General features: G+C 58.5%; 2 protein-coding genes across 8 annotated transcripts; one reads left to right on the forward strand and one right to left on the reverse strand.

Annotated features, from left to right (window-relative positions):
• Positions 1-2,986: 2,986 nt before the first annotated feature.
• On the forward strand, positions 2,987-5,149 carry Smim29 (small integral membrane protein 29). Of its 3 annotated transcripts, none has more exons than XM_032888557.1 (5): positions 2,987-3,067; positions 4,017-4,201; positions 4,357-4,382; positions 4,661-4,766; positions 4,872-5,149. In XM_032888557.1, the coding sequence occupies exons 2-5, from the start codon at positions 4,091-4,093 to the stop codon at positions 4,935-4,937; spliced, it is 309 nt and encodes a 102-aa protein (XP_032744448.1). In that variant the 5' UTR covers positions 2,987-3,067; positions 4,017-4,090; the 3' UTR covers positions 4,938-5,149. The 3 variants fall into 3 exon arrangements, with proteins under 3 accessions (XP_032744448.1, XP_032744446.1, XP_032744447.1); XM_032888555.1 differs by having other exon boundaries at positions 3,067-3,352; XM_032888556.1 differs by lacking the exon at positions 2,987-3,067 and adding an exon at positions 3,086-3,142.
• A 91-nt stretch (positions 5,150-5,240) lies between these two features.
• On the reverse strand, positions 5,241-12,837 carry Hmga1 (high mobility group AT-hook 1). 5 transcript variants are annotated; one of them, XM_032888559.1, is made up of 6 exons: positions 12,204-12,332; positions 11,851-11,968; positions 9,224-9,400; positions 7,905-7,988; positions 7,342-7,392; positions 5,241-6,467 (listed from the first exon to the last, which is right to left on the reverse strand). In XM_032888559.1, exons 3-6 carry the CDS (start codon positions 9,356-9,358, stop codon positions 6,414-6,416), a joined length of 324 nt encoding a protein of 107 aa, XP_032744450.1. In that variant the 5' UTR covers positions 9,359-9,400; positions 11,851-11,968; positions 12,204-12,332; the 3' UTR covers positions 5,241-6,413. The 5 variants fall into 5 exon arrangements, with proteins under 5 accessions (XP_032744450.1, XP_032744452.1, XP_032744454.1 ...); XM_032888561.1 differs by lacking the exons at positions 11,851-11,968; positions 12,204-12,332 and adding an exon at positions 12,720-12,837; XM_032888563.1 differs by lacking the exons at positions 11,851-11,968; positions 12,204-12,332 and adding an exon at positions 12,720-12,836 and having other exon boundaries at positions 9,257-9,400.
• Between the last annotated feature and the right edge of the window lie 2,075 nt (positions 12,838-14,912).

Genomic DNA, 14,912 nt, shown 5'->3' on the forward strand with positions numbered 1-14,912 from the left:
GTCGGTTTTGTAACATGGCGGGCAGCGCTGTGCAAGTGGTAAACTGAGGTCAGGTGACCTGGCAGGGAGGCCAGCAGTGACTTTACATGGCAGTGACTTTACAGTGGGTGCCTGGTCATTCCCGGGGCCGGGAACTTGCAGCAGTTCTCCGAGTGCACCAGGTGCCGCCACAGTGCATCCTGTTGACACGTTCATTGCCCCACTTTAGGGAAGCTCTCAGATCTTTGCCTCTAAACTGGACTGCGTTCCCTTGCACACGCCCCCATTCGGAAGGTGCTTTCAGAGAGCAGAGTCTCTCCCCATATCCCAGTGTCGCAAAAGCAGGCTCCTGGGAAATCCGGGCCGGAGAAAACAGAGTAAAGTGGCATCTTGAAAACACAGTAAATGGAATTTGTGCCCGGCAAGTCACCCTAACCTCTCAGTGCACCCCATCACAGAGACGGGAAGAAGACAGGGGCAGGGAGAGAGAGAGAGAGAGAGAGAGAGAGAGAGAGAGAGAGAGAGAGAGAGAGAGAGAGAGAATGAATATGCTTTCCCAGCACTTTGGTGCAAAACAAGGGTGGCAGAGCAGGGTTGGATGCGGGACTTGCAGCCTCCTTAGCTGGAGGAACTGGGGCAACATGGCCACAAGCCCAGGGGCACGGGCAGAATTCGGGACCACGTGGATGACCGGATGTGCAGAAACAGATCGGCAACAAAGGCCATGGCCCACTTCTGTAAGCTCCAGGGCCAGCGACTGTTTTGGCGCATGTGCAGTAGCCCCCTGACCCTTTACTCCAGAGTGGGGTTGAGGACCTGAAGCCAAGGCTTCCCGTTTCCTACGGGGCCACAAAATGCTCAGGGTTTTTGTAATATTGGAGATTAGAGCCCCCAACTCTAAAACAACCGATGGTAGGATGGAGGGGCAGCCAGTCAAGCCAGCCACTGATGCACACTCTGGGACTTCACTCGGAGGGAGCCAGGAGGCCCACCTTTAGCTACATAATGAAATGAGGCTAGCCTGGGCTACATGCAATCCTAATCTTTAAAATAAATAAATAAATAAATAAATAAAAGCCAAAAAATCGAAAACCAACAAAGAAAGGTAGCCAGGCATGGTGTAGCAAGTGTGTAGTCCCAGTACTTGGGAAGCTGAGACAGGAGAGTTATCAATGCAATGATAGCCTGAGCTACCCAGAAAGACCCTGGTACAACTCTACTACAAATTATAATAGTAAATACTTTATGAAAGGGGGGTTGGGGGCTAGAGAGATGGCTCAGCGGTTAAGAGCACCCGACTACTCTTCCAGAGGTCCTGAGTTCAATTCCCAGCAACCACATGGTGGCTCACAACCATCTGTAAAGAGATCTGATGCCCTCTTCTGGTGTGTCTGAGGACAGCTATAGTGTACTTATATATAATAAATAAACAAATAGTTCCAAGAATAAAGACGAACTGGTTATGTGGACAACCGAGGAGGGAGCCCAGCTTCTAAAATCTCAGCTTCGCTCTCTGGCATCTTGTCCCTTTGCTGAAGGTGACAGTGGATGCCCCTGTGACCTCCGGGCTGAGGGGCTTTGTTGATTCTTTCCCTCTCCCTGATCCTGCCCCCAGTCAGGTGATGCTGTCTGAGGAAGGGTTAGTCAAGGTTCCCATCTGCCCCATGCCTCTGCATGTTGGGTCTTCCTCTGCACCTGACCTCCTGTCAACTCTCAGCCGAAGAACTCACAACAATCTGTTCGGGCAGGAAGTAGCAAGTGGGCCTAGTTCTGGGTAGCCCACATCTGCCCCTTGGGATTTCTCTGCAAGAACAGGGCACCTAGTCTGTCCCATGTCCTCATTACCATCTGACTGACTTGGGAGGCTTTGCTTCAGCTCCAGCAGGCAGTGGGAGAAGAGGCGTGGTGCAGAGTATATACTAAAACTATCACACCCATTCAGTGAATACACGTCCTGCTGGTGTGATGGCATAGGCCTTTAATCCCAACACTCTGAAAAGAGAGGTGGATGGAGGTGAGGAGGAAGAAGGGATGGGAGAGGAGGAGAAACGGTGGGAGGAAGAGAGAGCTTGGTAGAGAGTTGGTAGAATATTTGGCTACAATTCTGGAGGCCTGGAATCCCAGCATTTAGGAGGTGACCTGAACCTGAAGGCAGGATGAGGAATTCAAGATGTCAGGGCTACATGAGATAGAGGGGGGGGGGCTATCTCCCCGGCATGGTGCTACATGCCCACCCAGCATCCAGGAGGCTCACATACACAAGCACAAGGTTGCCCTGAGCTATACTGCAAGTTCCAAGCCTGCCAGGGATGATCAGGTAAGACTCTGCCACAGACAAAAAAAAGTTGTAGAGTCTCATGTTGATGTGTGTCTTGCCTGCATCACCTGCTTTGCCTAGTGTCCGTGGGGCACAGAAGAGGGTGTTGCAGCCTCCGGAAATGGTTATGAGCCACCTCATGGGTGCTGGGAACCTAACCTGAGTCCTCAGTAAGAAATGCTCGTAACCGCTGAGCCTCTTCCCCCACTAAACGTAGATCTTACTCAGATTTCTCCAGTCCGAGTAACTTTAATGGTCTGACCATGACAGCTTGGACACTGGCTTACCAAGCTGCCCGTGACCCAAGCAAGCTGCACCCTGCTGCTCCATCTGTGCCCCCCACCCCCACCCTGCACCGGGAAAGCGCTCCAGGGAGCAAGCATTTATTTGGCCCACAGGATGTGCTGGGCTCCTGTCTCGCGCCATCATTTCAGCTTCACCACAACCTGCTTTGAAGACGTGAGGACAGAAAGGAGGGAGGCCCTCCCCTCGACCAGTCGCCGAGCTCCTGCAGTGACCACTCGCCCCGCCCTCCCGTGTGCAGCCAGGAAAGCGCGCCGCCCCGCAACCTTCCCGCTGCACGGCCCTCGGTCGCCCCCTGTTGCCGCGGCGTGGACACTGCAGGCCCCTGTCTGGCCCGCCCACTCGCCTCCGGATTGGCCATTATGCTAAGGCCCCGCCTTCTCTCCGGGTTCTTTGATCACGCGCCGGAGGGCTCTTCCGGGGCCGGAGCCAACCCGAGGTGTTGCTGTCAGGGCTGCACGGCGGGAGGTAAGGCATGGCCGGGTTGGATGGATGGGCAGCAGCGCGCCCGCACGGAGCAGCTCGGGGTGCCGGGGTTCCAAGGTACCCAGGCGGGCATCGGCCCCTCGACACCCCCTCCCCAGTACCCCCCATCCTATCCGCGCCTTGGGACCATCTGCCTGCCGAGGCGGGCCAGCATCCTACGAGCGGCCTCATACTTTTTCGTTTCTGGCTTGTCCCCTCGGCCTGAGACCCGGAGCTCGCTACTGGGAACTGGCAAAACTGACCTACGGATATGGGCGCAGTTAGCCCGTACCTCTTCCTCTATCTGAGAGTCCGGGACAGGAACTTGGGTCATCTCAATGCCGCCTCCCAAGGATGATCTCGTATCTGTGGATGGGGGCCATCCTCTCCACCCCTGCCTGTCAGCGCTGGCCGGGAGGGGAGGGGCATAGGCGGAGCCCCGGGTGTACTAGAGGGAGGGGGCTAGATACTGTCCATCTATATAGTGTCCACACTCGTACCTGAGCCTGATACTGAGGACAGAGTATAGGGTTACACCAGGGACAAGGAGGGTGTAGGACGTAAGCCTGCGTGCGGCTCCTAGCTCGTAGCGTGGGAACGGAACCAGAACCCCCTTCACAGGATCCTAGCTCACCCCTCCAGCGCAGTGCAGGCCTTATTTATCTTTCCCTCCACTTAGCCGTGCACCTGCACCTAACCTTCCCCAAGCAGTTGACACCCTGCAAATGTCTACCAGGCATCTGAGCTAGGCCACACCCTCTTGTTTGTAGGTGCTGGGCAGGAAACAGGCAGGCCTGGCTGAGATCTGGGTCTGTCCTTGGTACTTAGAGCCATGGTTACCTAGGGATCATCCCAGTGTTTCCCCGGATTTCCATTCCCGGTCTTGGGGAGGGATACAGACCTGCTTGTCACCATAGGTATAACTGATAACCTTCCCTCCTCCCACCCCCAGGGAGCCCAGGGGAGGCGCCCTCCCTAGGCCACCACTACTCATGCAGTCCACTCCGCCCTCTGGCCTCTGATGTCATGAGTAACACGACAGTGCCCAATGCCCCCCAGGCCAACAGCGACTCCATGGTGGGCTACGTGTTGGGGCCTTTCTTCCTCATCACCCTGGTCGGAGTGGTGGTGGCCGTGGTAAGGAGCCCCCACAGCAGACTTGCCTGGGGAGGCTGCCGGGCGTGCATGGTATGGTGGCCACAGCATCTCAGCTGTTAAGGGTGTGGAAATGGGTCCTCACACTGGGCCATGCTCGCCTCCCCAGCTTCCACAGTCCCATGTCTCTGTTACAGGTAATGTATGTGCAGAAGAAAAAGCGGTGAGTGTCCTAACTCCCTGGTGCTCTACCATCTACCTTAGAAATGGTTTCCTTGGGGTTGGGGGATTTAGCTCAGTGGTAGAGCGCTTGCCTAGCAAGCGCCAAGGCCCCTGGTCCCGGTCCCCAGCCCGAAAAAAAAAAAAAAAAAAAAGAAAAAAAAAAAAAAGAAATGGTTTCCTTTTCGGCCTGATGGTATCTCTGGTTTAAGGGAGGGGAGTAGACATGGATTCAAGAGCAGGACTGGGGTCCGGGCTCAGTCATGCTCTCCTGTTGCCCAGGGTGGACCGGCTTCGCCATCACCTGCTTCCCATGTATAGCTATGACCCAGCAGAAGAGCTCCACGAAGCTGAACAGGAGCTGCTGTCTGATGTGGGAGACCCTAAGGTGAGTACTTCTGGGTAAGAACCATGGTGCAACAAGAGGCCGTTTCCCCCTCACTTTAAGCAGCCAGGCAGTCATGGGGCTGCAGCGTCTTGCTCTTCCTGACAGGTGGTTCATGGCTGGCAGAGCGGCTACCAGCAGAAGCGAATGCCCCTGCTGGACATCAAGACATGAAGGTCTGCGCCACTTGTCACCCACCCAGATAGGTACGGGGCATCTGAGCACCTACAGCTGGCCCCGAGCCAGGCCTACCAGGCACTGGCGGGCCTTTCTTCCTTGTGGAGTGGGTATAGCACAGCACCTTGTCTCCTCTAGCCAATTCCCATGGTGACCGGCCCAGATGCATAGTTGTATATATTTTGTAAATAAAACTTTTGTGGCCTCAAGTTACCCTCTTTGGGGAGGACTCGACGGCAATGTGGGGCAGGTGCCTGAGCAGCACCTCTTGTCATGTGATTACACGCACACCAGAAGCTGTCCAGAAAAGGCTATTTTTTTTTTTATTCAAGTAACTGCAAATAGGAAACCAGAGGGGGAGCCCCAGGCTGGGACAAATACTGGCCACCCCTCCCCGACAACAAGGGGAGGTGGTCCTATACCCTTTTCCCATCCAAGTGGGCCCCCCTCCTCACTCTGCTGCAGCATCCACGGGGCGGGGGCCCCATCTTCCCTAGCGTGGGGTACTCAGTAACCAGCCTGCTGCTGCACACCAGCCCCCCCCTTCCCCTAGAGTGTACTGTGTGGGGGGTACAGGCAAAATCGGGAGGATGGACATCTGGCGCTGGTAGCAGCAATGGTGGGTGTCTAAGAATGAACATTGAACAAAAACCACAACACAACTGTCCAGAGGTAGTTTGTGAACAGAGGAAAAGGTGGAACCAGAACCTTGGGGGGCAGGGAGGAGCAAAAGGAGAGGGGGCAAGGCGAGCTCCTTGGTGCCCTGCTAGAGGAAGAGTGTAGTGGGGGAGGCGCCTGTTGGAGCCCCGTCTGCCTTAGGTGGAAGGGCTCAGGACCTCACTCGAGATGGGTGGTAGCGCCCATCTGTCTTGTCCCAGGGAAGAGCAGCAAAGTGGGTGGAGCCAACACCATCCTACTTCCTGTTGTCCAGCCAAGGGGCTCAGCCAACCTGGTGCAGGATTCTCAGTAGGGTGGGGCAGGAGGGACTGAGAAACCCACCCGGTGACGCTTGATGGGGGACATACATGCTGGGACCTAAGCTTCCCCTGCACTGACCACACTGCTGCCGCCAGGTCAGCCATCGGGGCTTGTCGGAATGAGATGGGGCTGTGGCCCCTTAAGGCCAGGGAATGCTCCCAGGACCCTCTACAGGGAAGCCAGGAACAGCAGGGCAGGAGGGACCCGCGAAACAAAGCGCCCGAGAGCTAAGAGCGAGGGCTCTGAGGGAGGCACGCAGCAGGCTGGGCTGCGGCTTGATGGGAAGTTAACCTTGTCAGGAGGGGGCAGGTGTGTTGGGGGAGGAGGGCACAGGGACTGAGCCAAATCCTGCTCCCGTGGGTGCCGCAGAGCCTGCAGCTGGGGCCTGGTGCAGTAGCGTGCAGTGGGGGCGAGGCGGGGCCTTGGGAGCAGGGCTTCCAGTCCCAGGGGAAGGCCGCTCCTCAGTGGCCAAGGAGCAGGCGGCACTGCAAGTGGTCACTGCTCCTCCTCCGAGGACTCCTGGGAGATGCCCTCCTCTTCCTCCTTCTCCTGTGGGAGGCAGAGCGACTCAAGGACTGGCCTTCATTCTCAGCCAACACCCCTCCCTCCCAGGCTCTCCTCTGCAGAAGGGGGATGAGTCAGGGCTGAGTGTGTGGGTGACTCAGCAGCCTCCGAGCTGCTTTCATTCATAAAAATGAAGGATTTAAAGGGAGGGGAAAAAAAAAACCACACACACACACACACTTGCTCTCACACAGGCCAGACCCAGCGCCAGGCCCAGGCCCGTGTGGAGGGCTGAGGAATTGGCTAGCTCTTCACAGAGGGCAAGGGACAAGAACTGGAGAGCTGGGAGGTGGCACAGGGCAGGTGTGGGGCTGGTTCCAAGAAGGCCGGGGTGTCCAGTGGCTGACCCTTCCCTGGGTGGGAAAAGTATGCGTCCCGGGGACTCACTCACTCACTGGGCGGGAATGTTAGGACGCCACAGGGCCCCACAGCCCCCACAGTGCCAGGCAAACTCCAAAACAACATGTTTCCTGTTACTCATTCCTGGGGCTCAGCCAGCAGGGCCCCCCAGCCCCTCCGCTAAGGGGCGGCTCAGCTCTCTTAATCAGGCAGCTTAGAACCAGGGCGGGCACAGTAACCTGGAGGCAGCCCGCAGGGGTTGCCCAGATAGGACAGAGCTGTTCCCTATCTAGACCTTCACTTTCTGATCTTTCCATGCGGGTCCTAGGAAGGGGACCATGGGCGCACGACACTTTCTGAGAGCCCAGTGAGGTCCCACAGCGGGGTCTGGAGACAAGGGATTTCTGAAGAGGAAGGTAACCCTGGACCTGTGTGAGATGCTTCAAACATTCAACACGCCCACTCCAGAGCATCCTTAACCCACCCTCCACCCAGCAAACCCAGGACCGTGAGCACCTACCAGTTTCTTGGGTCTGCCCCTTGGTTTCCTCCCCGGAGTTGTGGTAACTTTCTGGGGGGGGAGGGGGACAGGGGACATAAGTTTAAGTCCAAAGCGCTGAACAGAACTCAAGAGACACCAAAGCCCAGTGAAGGGGTGATGGGGCTGGCTCAGGGCAGCCCAGGACCCCCACGAACAGGTCCACCCAAGTCCAGCTGCCGATGACTGGCTCCAGCCCACACCCCCCCACCCAACATGCACACCCCCTCCTCCCTCACAAGTGACTCAGAGGATATGAGTCGTGGGTTAAAAAATAAAATAAAATAAAAATTAGAATGTTTTTGGGGCTGATGCCGCCGTGACTCTGGCCCTCCCTGCACACACAATTCATGTCCTCAGGATGAAGGAAGGTGACATTGTCAGCCCAGAGCTGGCACAGAGGTCTTACTCTCTCCCTCTGCTTTGCCTTATTCTCCAGACCTGAAAAAGCTATTCCACACTGTCCTGGGTACCCCACTTTCCACAATTAGCAAAGACCCACAGACGCCCCAGCATACGCGCAGGACGCCACACAGGAGCCTCACCCGCGTCTTGGCTGTGCCCTTATTCTTGCTCCCCTTGGGCCGGCCCCGGGGTCTCTTCGGGGTTGGCACTTCACTGGGCTCCTTCTGCAAAAGACATCTGGGAGTCAGCGAAACCAGTAACAACCACGGCTGTAGAAGATGCAGCGGGCACACCCCCATCAAGCCCCTGAAGACTTTAGACCAAAGGAAGGTAAACCAGAGATCTCTCTGGGAGAGCAGGGGACCGGTTAGATGCCCTGACCAACTCTATCATGTTTCTGATCTTTTGCAAAATGCCCAAAGCTGCAGCCTGTCTCACCTGTAAATGGTGGAATATGCCTAGTTAGCAGTGCCAACCGTAAGGCAGTGTGGCCCAGCACCATTGCTATCACCCCTCCCGTCTTTACATGGGAAACACCCCTCGAGGCCAGAATCAAAGACGGTGCTTCCCAGGCATGGAGGCTTCCACTCACAATCGGTCTAGGAACCCAGGAAACTGAGACAGAAGTGCAGTGTGTCTAAAGCCAGCCTGGGCTACAGGGCCACAGGGCCACAGATTCTCATCCAAAACCAAAACCCTCTCCACAACAGGGGGGCTGCACAGCAAGCGCGCCAGCCTCCACAGGGCCACCACTTGGGAGAGGGTGAAGAGCTCCGCTGTCAAGTCAGGCAGGGGGCATAGCCAACATCCTGTTAGCCAGCTTTTTGGGGACCCCAGAGAGCCAATGTCCATCCGCAGAGCCAGGGCCTAAATGAGTGATAAGTACACATCTACACAGCCCGGCCCAAGAACTCTTCCCCGCCTGACACGGGAAGTACAGCACTGGACACACCGGATGTAGAAACCGAGGGCAACTGAACAAGAATCTGATTATTTGTTCAAAACCATGTACAGCCAGCTACACACCCGCAAAGGCGTGCTGCTCTCAGTTGGTCTCCCGTGCCTGTATCCCGCATCCATCCCCCACTTTTCTGGGTGAATGTTAAGACATGGGTGGCAGGGGTTGTAGAGGTGGCTCAGTGGTTAGAGCACTGACTGCTCTTCCAGAGGTCCTGAGTTCAATTCCCAGCAACCACATGGTGGCTCACAACCATCTGTCATGGGATCTGATGCCCTCTTCTGGTGTGCGTGAAGACAGCGACAGTGTGCTCACATAAAATGAAATAAGTCTTAAAAAAAAAAAAAAAAAAAGACGTGGGTGGCTTCGCCATGACCTCAGACACCAAGCTGAACACCTCTGGGCAGTAAGCATGCACAAGGATACACATGCACAAGAAGAGTCAACCCCGCCCCCACCGCACCCCAGAAAGGAAACAGAAGCAAAGCTTTAGACACCCACCTGACTCCCTACCAGCGCCGTCCCAGGACTCACCGAAGGCTGCTTGCGCGGCCTGCCCCGGCCTCGCTTCTCAGTCCCATCCTTTTCCTGCTTGGAGGCCAGGGGCTGGCTGGACTTTGAGACCGACTCGCTCATTCTGCTTCTCTATGTGTGGGGCAGCACAGAGTGAGTCTGGCTCTGTGGTGCAGGGAGACAAATCGGCAGTTACACAGGTGCTCCCACCGCCCTGTCACCCCCACTCCCCCCAGGCACACTGCCAGGGTGGCGCCTGTGAGGTACAGCCAGCTCAGATCTGGCAGGAGGGTCCCAGACCGACCTGGGGGTAAACCTGGGGCAAGGCCCCAGCCCCCAGTCCTGACCAGGCCAACACCCAGCAGCTCCAAGCCTGAGACACAGAACAAGTGACAAGAGTACAAGATCTAGAGACGGTGGCCATGTGTGGAGGAAGGAGCTGAGGGTGTCCGTGAGTAACCCGAGTCTTGCTTCCATAGCAACTTAGGGTAAGGGCAGATTCTCAATAGACCTTGGCAAGTGAGAGACTCTGGGTAGCAAGTAGTCCCTTACCTGAGGTGCAGGATAACTCTGTGTATGTGCGTGTGGACAGACTGCCTCAAGGAGAGACTGCCCTGTACCTAAGAGATCTCCTTTGGAGAGGTCAACCAAGAGAGCCAGCGGTGTACCCCGCCCCCAGTCGCAGGCCCAGGAGACACTTGAAGCACAGTCTGCTGTCCTTTGCCAGGGCAGAGGCCCGCAGCCCCATCAGTGAAGAAGGTACAGAAATCAGACGTCCCCTTTTGAGTCAACTGAGGATTGATCCTAGGGCCTCCTGTACGCTGGACAGTGCTCTTACCCCACAGGCTGCTCCCCCCCCAACCCTCTTTGCAGATTTCGAGGCAACTGGATAATTTTGACCCAACGACAAGAAAACATTTTGAAAACTTGTGATTTCTGAAACACTTAACGGTTTCCTAATTCTCGAGCATCTAGAGACTCCAGATGGTGCGGACTCGGCTAATTATTCTATTACAATATTTCAAACTCGAGACCCCCTTTAAGCAGGGTGGCTGGGCCGGCTCTGTCATTAGTGGCTCGGTCTGCTCTCTAATTACAGGCCATGATTAGAACCTTACATTACACCACAGGTCTCCTTCAAACCAAACATCAAAATTAATCAGCTAATGAGCGCTGACCTCACACCGAGGTCTGCTGGAGGCCCTTCAGAGGGGGCTCACGGGAGAAAATCGGCCCCAGTCCCAAAGACGGCGGTGCATTCAGCTTGCCCGGAGATCCTGGCCAGTCTCCCGGACACTGTTTTGCCACCTGGTGCCTCCCCAATTCTCCCCGTTAGGGACTCTTAAACCACCTGCTCTCCCCAGTGCCCCCACTGATTTAAGCTTAGAGTCCCTGTCCAGCGGGACTGAGGAAACCCTCATCTCTTCCACCTGTTTCCGAACATCAGGGAGGCCTGGCATGCATGCCGAAGCCACATTTAGGGGTCCAAGCCCGACGTGCCTCTCTTGGGCCTCTAGCCTGTCTCAACATTTAAGTAACTACGCAGGAACGACGGGAAGGATAACATCCTGGCAGACACACTGTTAGGGTTTTTCCCTCCCTTTAAATAGCCCAGAGAAGACCCCTGAGTGATCCAAGGTCACACAGCAATGGAGGTTCCTGCGGAATGCTTACAGACCGCCACTTTGTTTACTGAGAAGCAGGTTAAGACCCTGGCGCCCTCTACTCCGGAGTGAGGGTGCCTTCGCCAGCGTCCCGGCCTGGCGGTTGTAGGCCGGCGCTTCTAGGAGCTAGGACGAGGGGGAGGGGCGCAGGCCCTGCAGGCGCGGGAAACGGCGCACCCCGACCACATGCACCGCCACGCGGGTGCGCCCGGCCCCACTTCCTGCCAGAGGGGGCACCCAAAGCCCGCCTTGGGGGCAGGAAACCTGGTGCGAGTCGCAGGAAGAAAATCCCCCTCCTCCCTCCCTGAAAACGGGGGGTGGGGGGGCAGGGCAGAAACGGGGAGTCCAAGGGACTAGTTCTAACAGAACCCAGCAAAGCAGAGGAACCAGTTTGTGGGGGCGGAGGGCAGGCCCGGCCCTGGGGGCTGAAGAGGCGCGGGGCAGGGCCAAAGGTGTGTGTGTGGGTGAAGCCCCGAAACCCAGGCCCTCGCGACCCGGCCTCGTCTACGCACAGCACTACCCTGGGAAAGGCCGAGGAGAGGCCAGAGAGGAATCTCGGGGCGCCGGGCCCCTCCCCCTCACTTCTAGAACTTCCCTGGCTGAGGGGGCGCGCCCCACCTCCCGCCGCTGCGCAGCGCGCCCCCTCCCTGAGGCCGGGCTCGCCGAGCGCTAGGTGCACGGGCGCCGCCGGGTGCACAAGCGGCGCTCGTCGCAGCCGCGCGCCCCTCCCCTCCGCGCGCCGTCCCCGGGGGTCTCCGCATCCCACGGTCACGAGGCCGGGCACCCTCGGCCTGAGGACCGAAGGACGCGGCGCCCCGAGGACGCCCACCCAGGCCCCGCCGCCTGCGCGCACAGTGCGGCCTCCCTTTCCCGGCCCCGCGCAAGCCGGGGCCTGGGGAATAAAGCGAGCAGCGCGCGCCCCAGGCCCCCAGGCGCGCCGCGGACACTCACCGCGAGCTCCGCAGGCCGCCGGCGGGGCGCGCTCAGGGCTGCCGGGTGCGGCGGGGCTGGGCGCAGGGCACCGGCCTGGGCTCTGCCGCCGCCGCCGCCGCCGGTCGCAAATGCGGATCTGAAACCAGGAGAGAGGGCAGAGGCGCTGAGACCGCTGCGTGCGCGCCGCCCGGGCCCCGCCGGGGATGTGTCACATCCGAGCTGGGGCGAGGGAACACGGACGGATCCCGCTCCCCGGAGGATGGCGAGGGGCAGGAAGCTGGGCACGGCCCGTGAGCGGCCTCAATAAATAATGTGATTAGATTCTAGACCTACAGGAAAAAAAAAAAGCCACCGAGCGGCGGCGAACTCACGCCTTCTTGGAGCCGCGCCAACACCAGAAATAGCCGCGACTCGGAGTCCCAATTAGAGGAGCGCAGCCCCGGCTCAGGGGAGCTTAAAAAGAGCGACCCAGGGGCGGGAGGGACGGGCCCGCCCGCGCCAGCCGTGTCACCGGGGGCGGGGCCATGCAAATGAACCCGAGGATTTAAAAGGGCGGCCGCCCGCCAGCCGCTGCCGCCGCCGCGCGCGGGTAGCTCGCCAGTGTCGTGGTTGGTGCGCGCGCGGCCTACGCGGGCACGCGCGCCGACGGCCCCCGTTTCTCAGAGTCCTCGGGCAGACTGACGGAGGAGGAGCCGGTGACGGCAGCCACGGCCCTGCTGTCACCGTGGGGTGCCAAGGACACACCTATAAGAGACCTCCGTGGGCTCCGGCCTCGCGGGGCGCGCGTGGACGCCAATGCCCTCGAACGTCCTCGCGTACCCCTGGGCAGCCTCCCGCGGCCTGCGCGCCGCCCCTCCACCCCACGTCGAGGGCCTCTCCTTAGTTACCCTTTGACGCCGAGCAGGTGACGGCCTGTGCGTCTCCGGTGGCCTCAAGTCGCGTGAAAACACAAGTCTCAGGAAATCCAAACGTGAAACTTGGCAAACGCCGACGGTTTAAATCTAGTAACGGCCGCCACCCAGGTGCAGGCTTCAAAGGAGCCGAGCGATTGGCCGGCTCGCCGGGGACACCGCAGGGAGGAGCCACGAGGTGACCTACTGCGTGGTGTTCAGGAAGCACGAGGTCCCACTGGTGTGACCCCCCCCATCCCCGCCCCGTGACTTAAGAGTTGGACAAGGGGTCCCTAGAAGCCCCTTGAGGGCAGGGGGTTCTAGTTTCCCGCCTCCGGGTGCCTGGCTCAACAAAAGACTTGTTGCTGGGACCGAGGAAGCCAAAGTGGGAAGATGGCGCGCGGGGAAGCAAGCGAAGAGGCGCGCCCTGCAGGCCGGTCGCGGGCCCCTGGACGCACCTCCCCACCTCGGTTCCCCGAGTCGGCCTTTTCCACACCTCTCGTGATGCAGGGAATTGCAATGCGGGCCCAGTGACACACGATTGTGACTCATAACTCTGCTCCCCTTCCTCCGCGGTCAGCCCTCTCTCCTCGGGGGGCGCGCGGGCGGTGGAAGGGGACGCGGGGGCCCATCGTGCGCCAGGCCGGAGGCGGGGTGGGAGCCCGGGGTGTGGGGAGGCGGGCCTCCAAGTTTCAGGAATGCCTCAGGAATGTTTCCGGTGGGGGGTGGGGAGCACGGCGGGCTCAGCTCCCCCCTCCCATGGGCCGTAGGATGGCGCCCTGGGCGCGGGGCAGCACGTGCTCGGTGGGGGTGGGGCGCGGCGGGCGAGCGCCGGCGGCCTGGGTAGGCCCGCGGGTCCCGGGCCAAGGTCCAGGTGACCCTCAACTCCTGAGGTGCCACTGGAGAGGGAGGAAGTCACGGAGGGGCGTGCCCATCGGGTGGAGGGGAGCCTAGGGCGCCGGGGCAGTCTAGGGGAGGAGCGGCTGCCCCTTTGTGTGCAGCCGCTGTGGGGGCGGGGCGGGGTGGAAGCGCGCCGCGCCCTCCATCTTGGTGCCCAGCGAGCGGAGTTGGCTGGAGGGGCGCGAGCTCTGGGGACCTTGGTAGCGAGGTGTGGCTGAGCAAGCTACCAACTCCCACTAGCACCAGCACCGGCCATTGGCAGCAACCTAAGCGACTAGGCCCTTGCCTTGGTGTTGAAGGGGGAAAGTTTGGGAATGGTCCTGCAGCCCTTTTCCCCCCAATGTAGTAGTGGCCCCTCTGCGTCTACCGCCTCTGACCTGTGCGGACCAAAAGAGGATATCCTTCCTGAATGGGCTTTGGGAAAGGTTGGCCAATTGCTTGGCCCATTTTCAGTAAAGTGGCTTGATCTTATTTTTCTACTTCTCTTGGTCCTGACTTGCTCACCAGCTTGTCTTGTGTCTTGTGTGTATTTTGTACCCAAGACCCTCTCTGGAAGTAGGCAGGTATAAGTAAAGTTCAAGGCAAATACAATAGTTTGTCTCCCTCCCGCCTTCCTTTCCCACTCCTGAAATGTAGTTCTGCCTGCCGACCCCTGTGTAGATACCTGCGTGCTTTCTGGCTTGCCCGTGCCCTGAATTCCACTCCTTGCCTTTTACGGTACTATAAGAGTGAGTAGGAGGTCGGGGTAAGGAGTCCCATGGAACCTCACATCTGTAAAGAAGCAAAGAAGGCAGGTAACAGGCCAGGCAAGAGGCTGCCTTGAGGTTGAAACCGTTTTTGACCTCCAAGTTCTTGGGGTACATGCAGTGGGTGAACGAAGTCCTGTGCGCTTTTGAGCGTGGACTTGGGACAGGACCTAAAGACCTAGTGGGAGCTGCAGGAAGCAGTAGTTAGGTGTGAACAGGCCTTCTTGGATCTGTAGAGTAGGTGGACCAGGTCCAGGAGGCTAGTGGGGAATGAATCCTGGGCCTGAATCTAAGTCCATTTCCACATCTTCCCAGGGACAAACACTGACCTTCAGAGATCCCAACGGGAATGTCAGGTATCAAATGAGCTGTACCTCAGAAGAGCTGGCTCCGTTAGAACGCACGGAAGGACTGGTATAGAGAGTTCGTGTAGTTTGAGACCGGTCGTTCCCTGAAGGGCAGAACGAGGGACACTCTGGTGTTCTCTGACTGGACTTTCCATGTAGGGTTACCGAGAAGAGGCAAGGATGAGGCGTGTCTAACC

Source organism: Rattus rattus, chromosome 18 (genome assembly GCF_011064425.1).
Source record: "Rattus rattus isolate New Zealand chromosome 18, Rrattus_CSIRO_v1, whole genome shotgun sequence".
In the NCBI taxonomy this organism is placed as follows: Eukaryota; Metazoa; Chordata; class Mammalia; order Rodentia; family Muridae; genus Rattus; species Rattus rattus.

Coding starts and splice junctions, on each gene's coding strand:
- Hmga1 (XM_032888561.1), bottom strand. CDS start 9,358: ATGAGCGAGTCGGTCTCAAAGTCCAGCCAGCCCCTGGCCTCCAAGCAG. Junction 7,989..9,223: donor CGGCGCTGGTAGGGAGTCAG/GTGGGTGTCTAA, acceptor TGTCTTTTGCAG/AAGGAGCCCAGTGAAGTGCC. Junction 7,393..7,904: donor AGGGCACAGCCAAGACGCGG/GTGAGGCTCCTG, acceptor CTCCCCCCCCAG/AAAGTTACCACAACTCCGGG.
- Smim29 (XM_032888555.1), top strand. CDS start 3,088: ATGGATGGGCAGCAGCGCGCCCGCACGGAGCAGCTCGGGGTGCCGGGG. Junction 3,353..4,016: donor GATATGGGCGCAGTTAGCCC/GTACCTCTTCCT, acceptor TCCCACCCCCAG/GGAGCCCAGGGGAGGCGCCC. Junction 4,202..4,356: donor TCGGAGTGGTGGTGGCCGTG/GTAAGGAGCCCC, acceptor TCTCTGTTACAG/GTAATGTATGTGCAGAAGAA.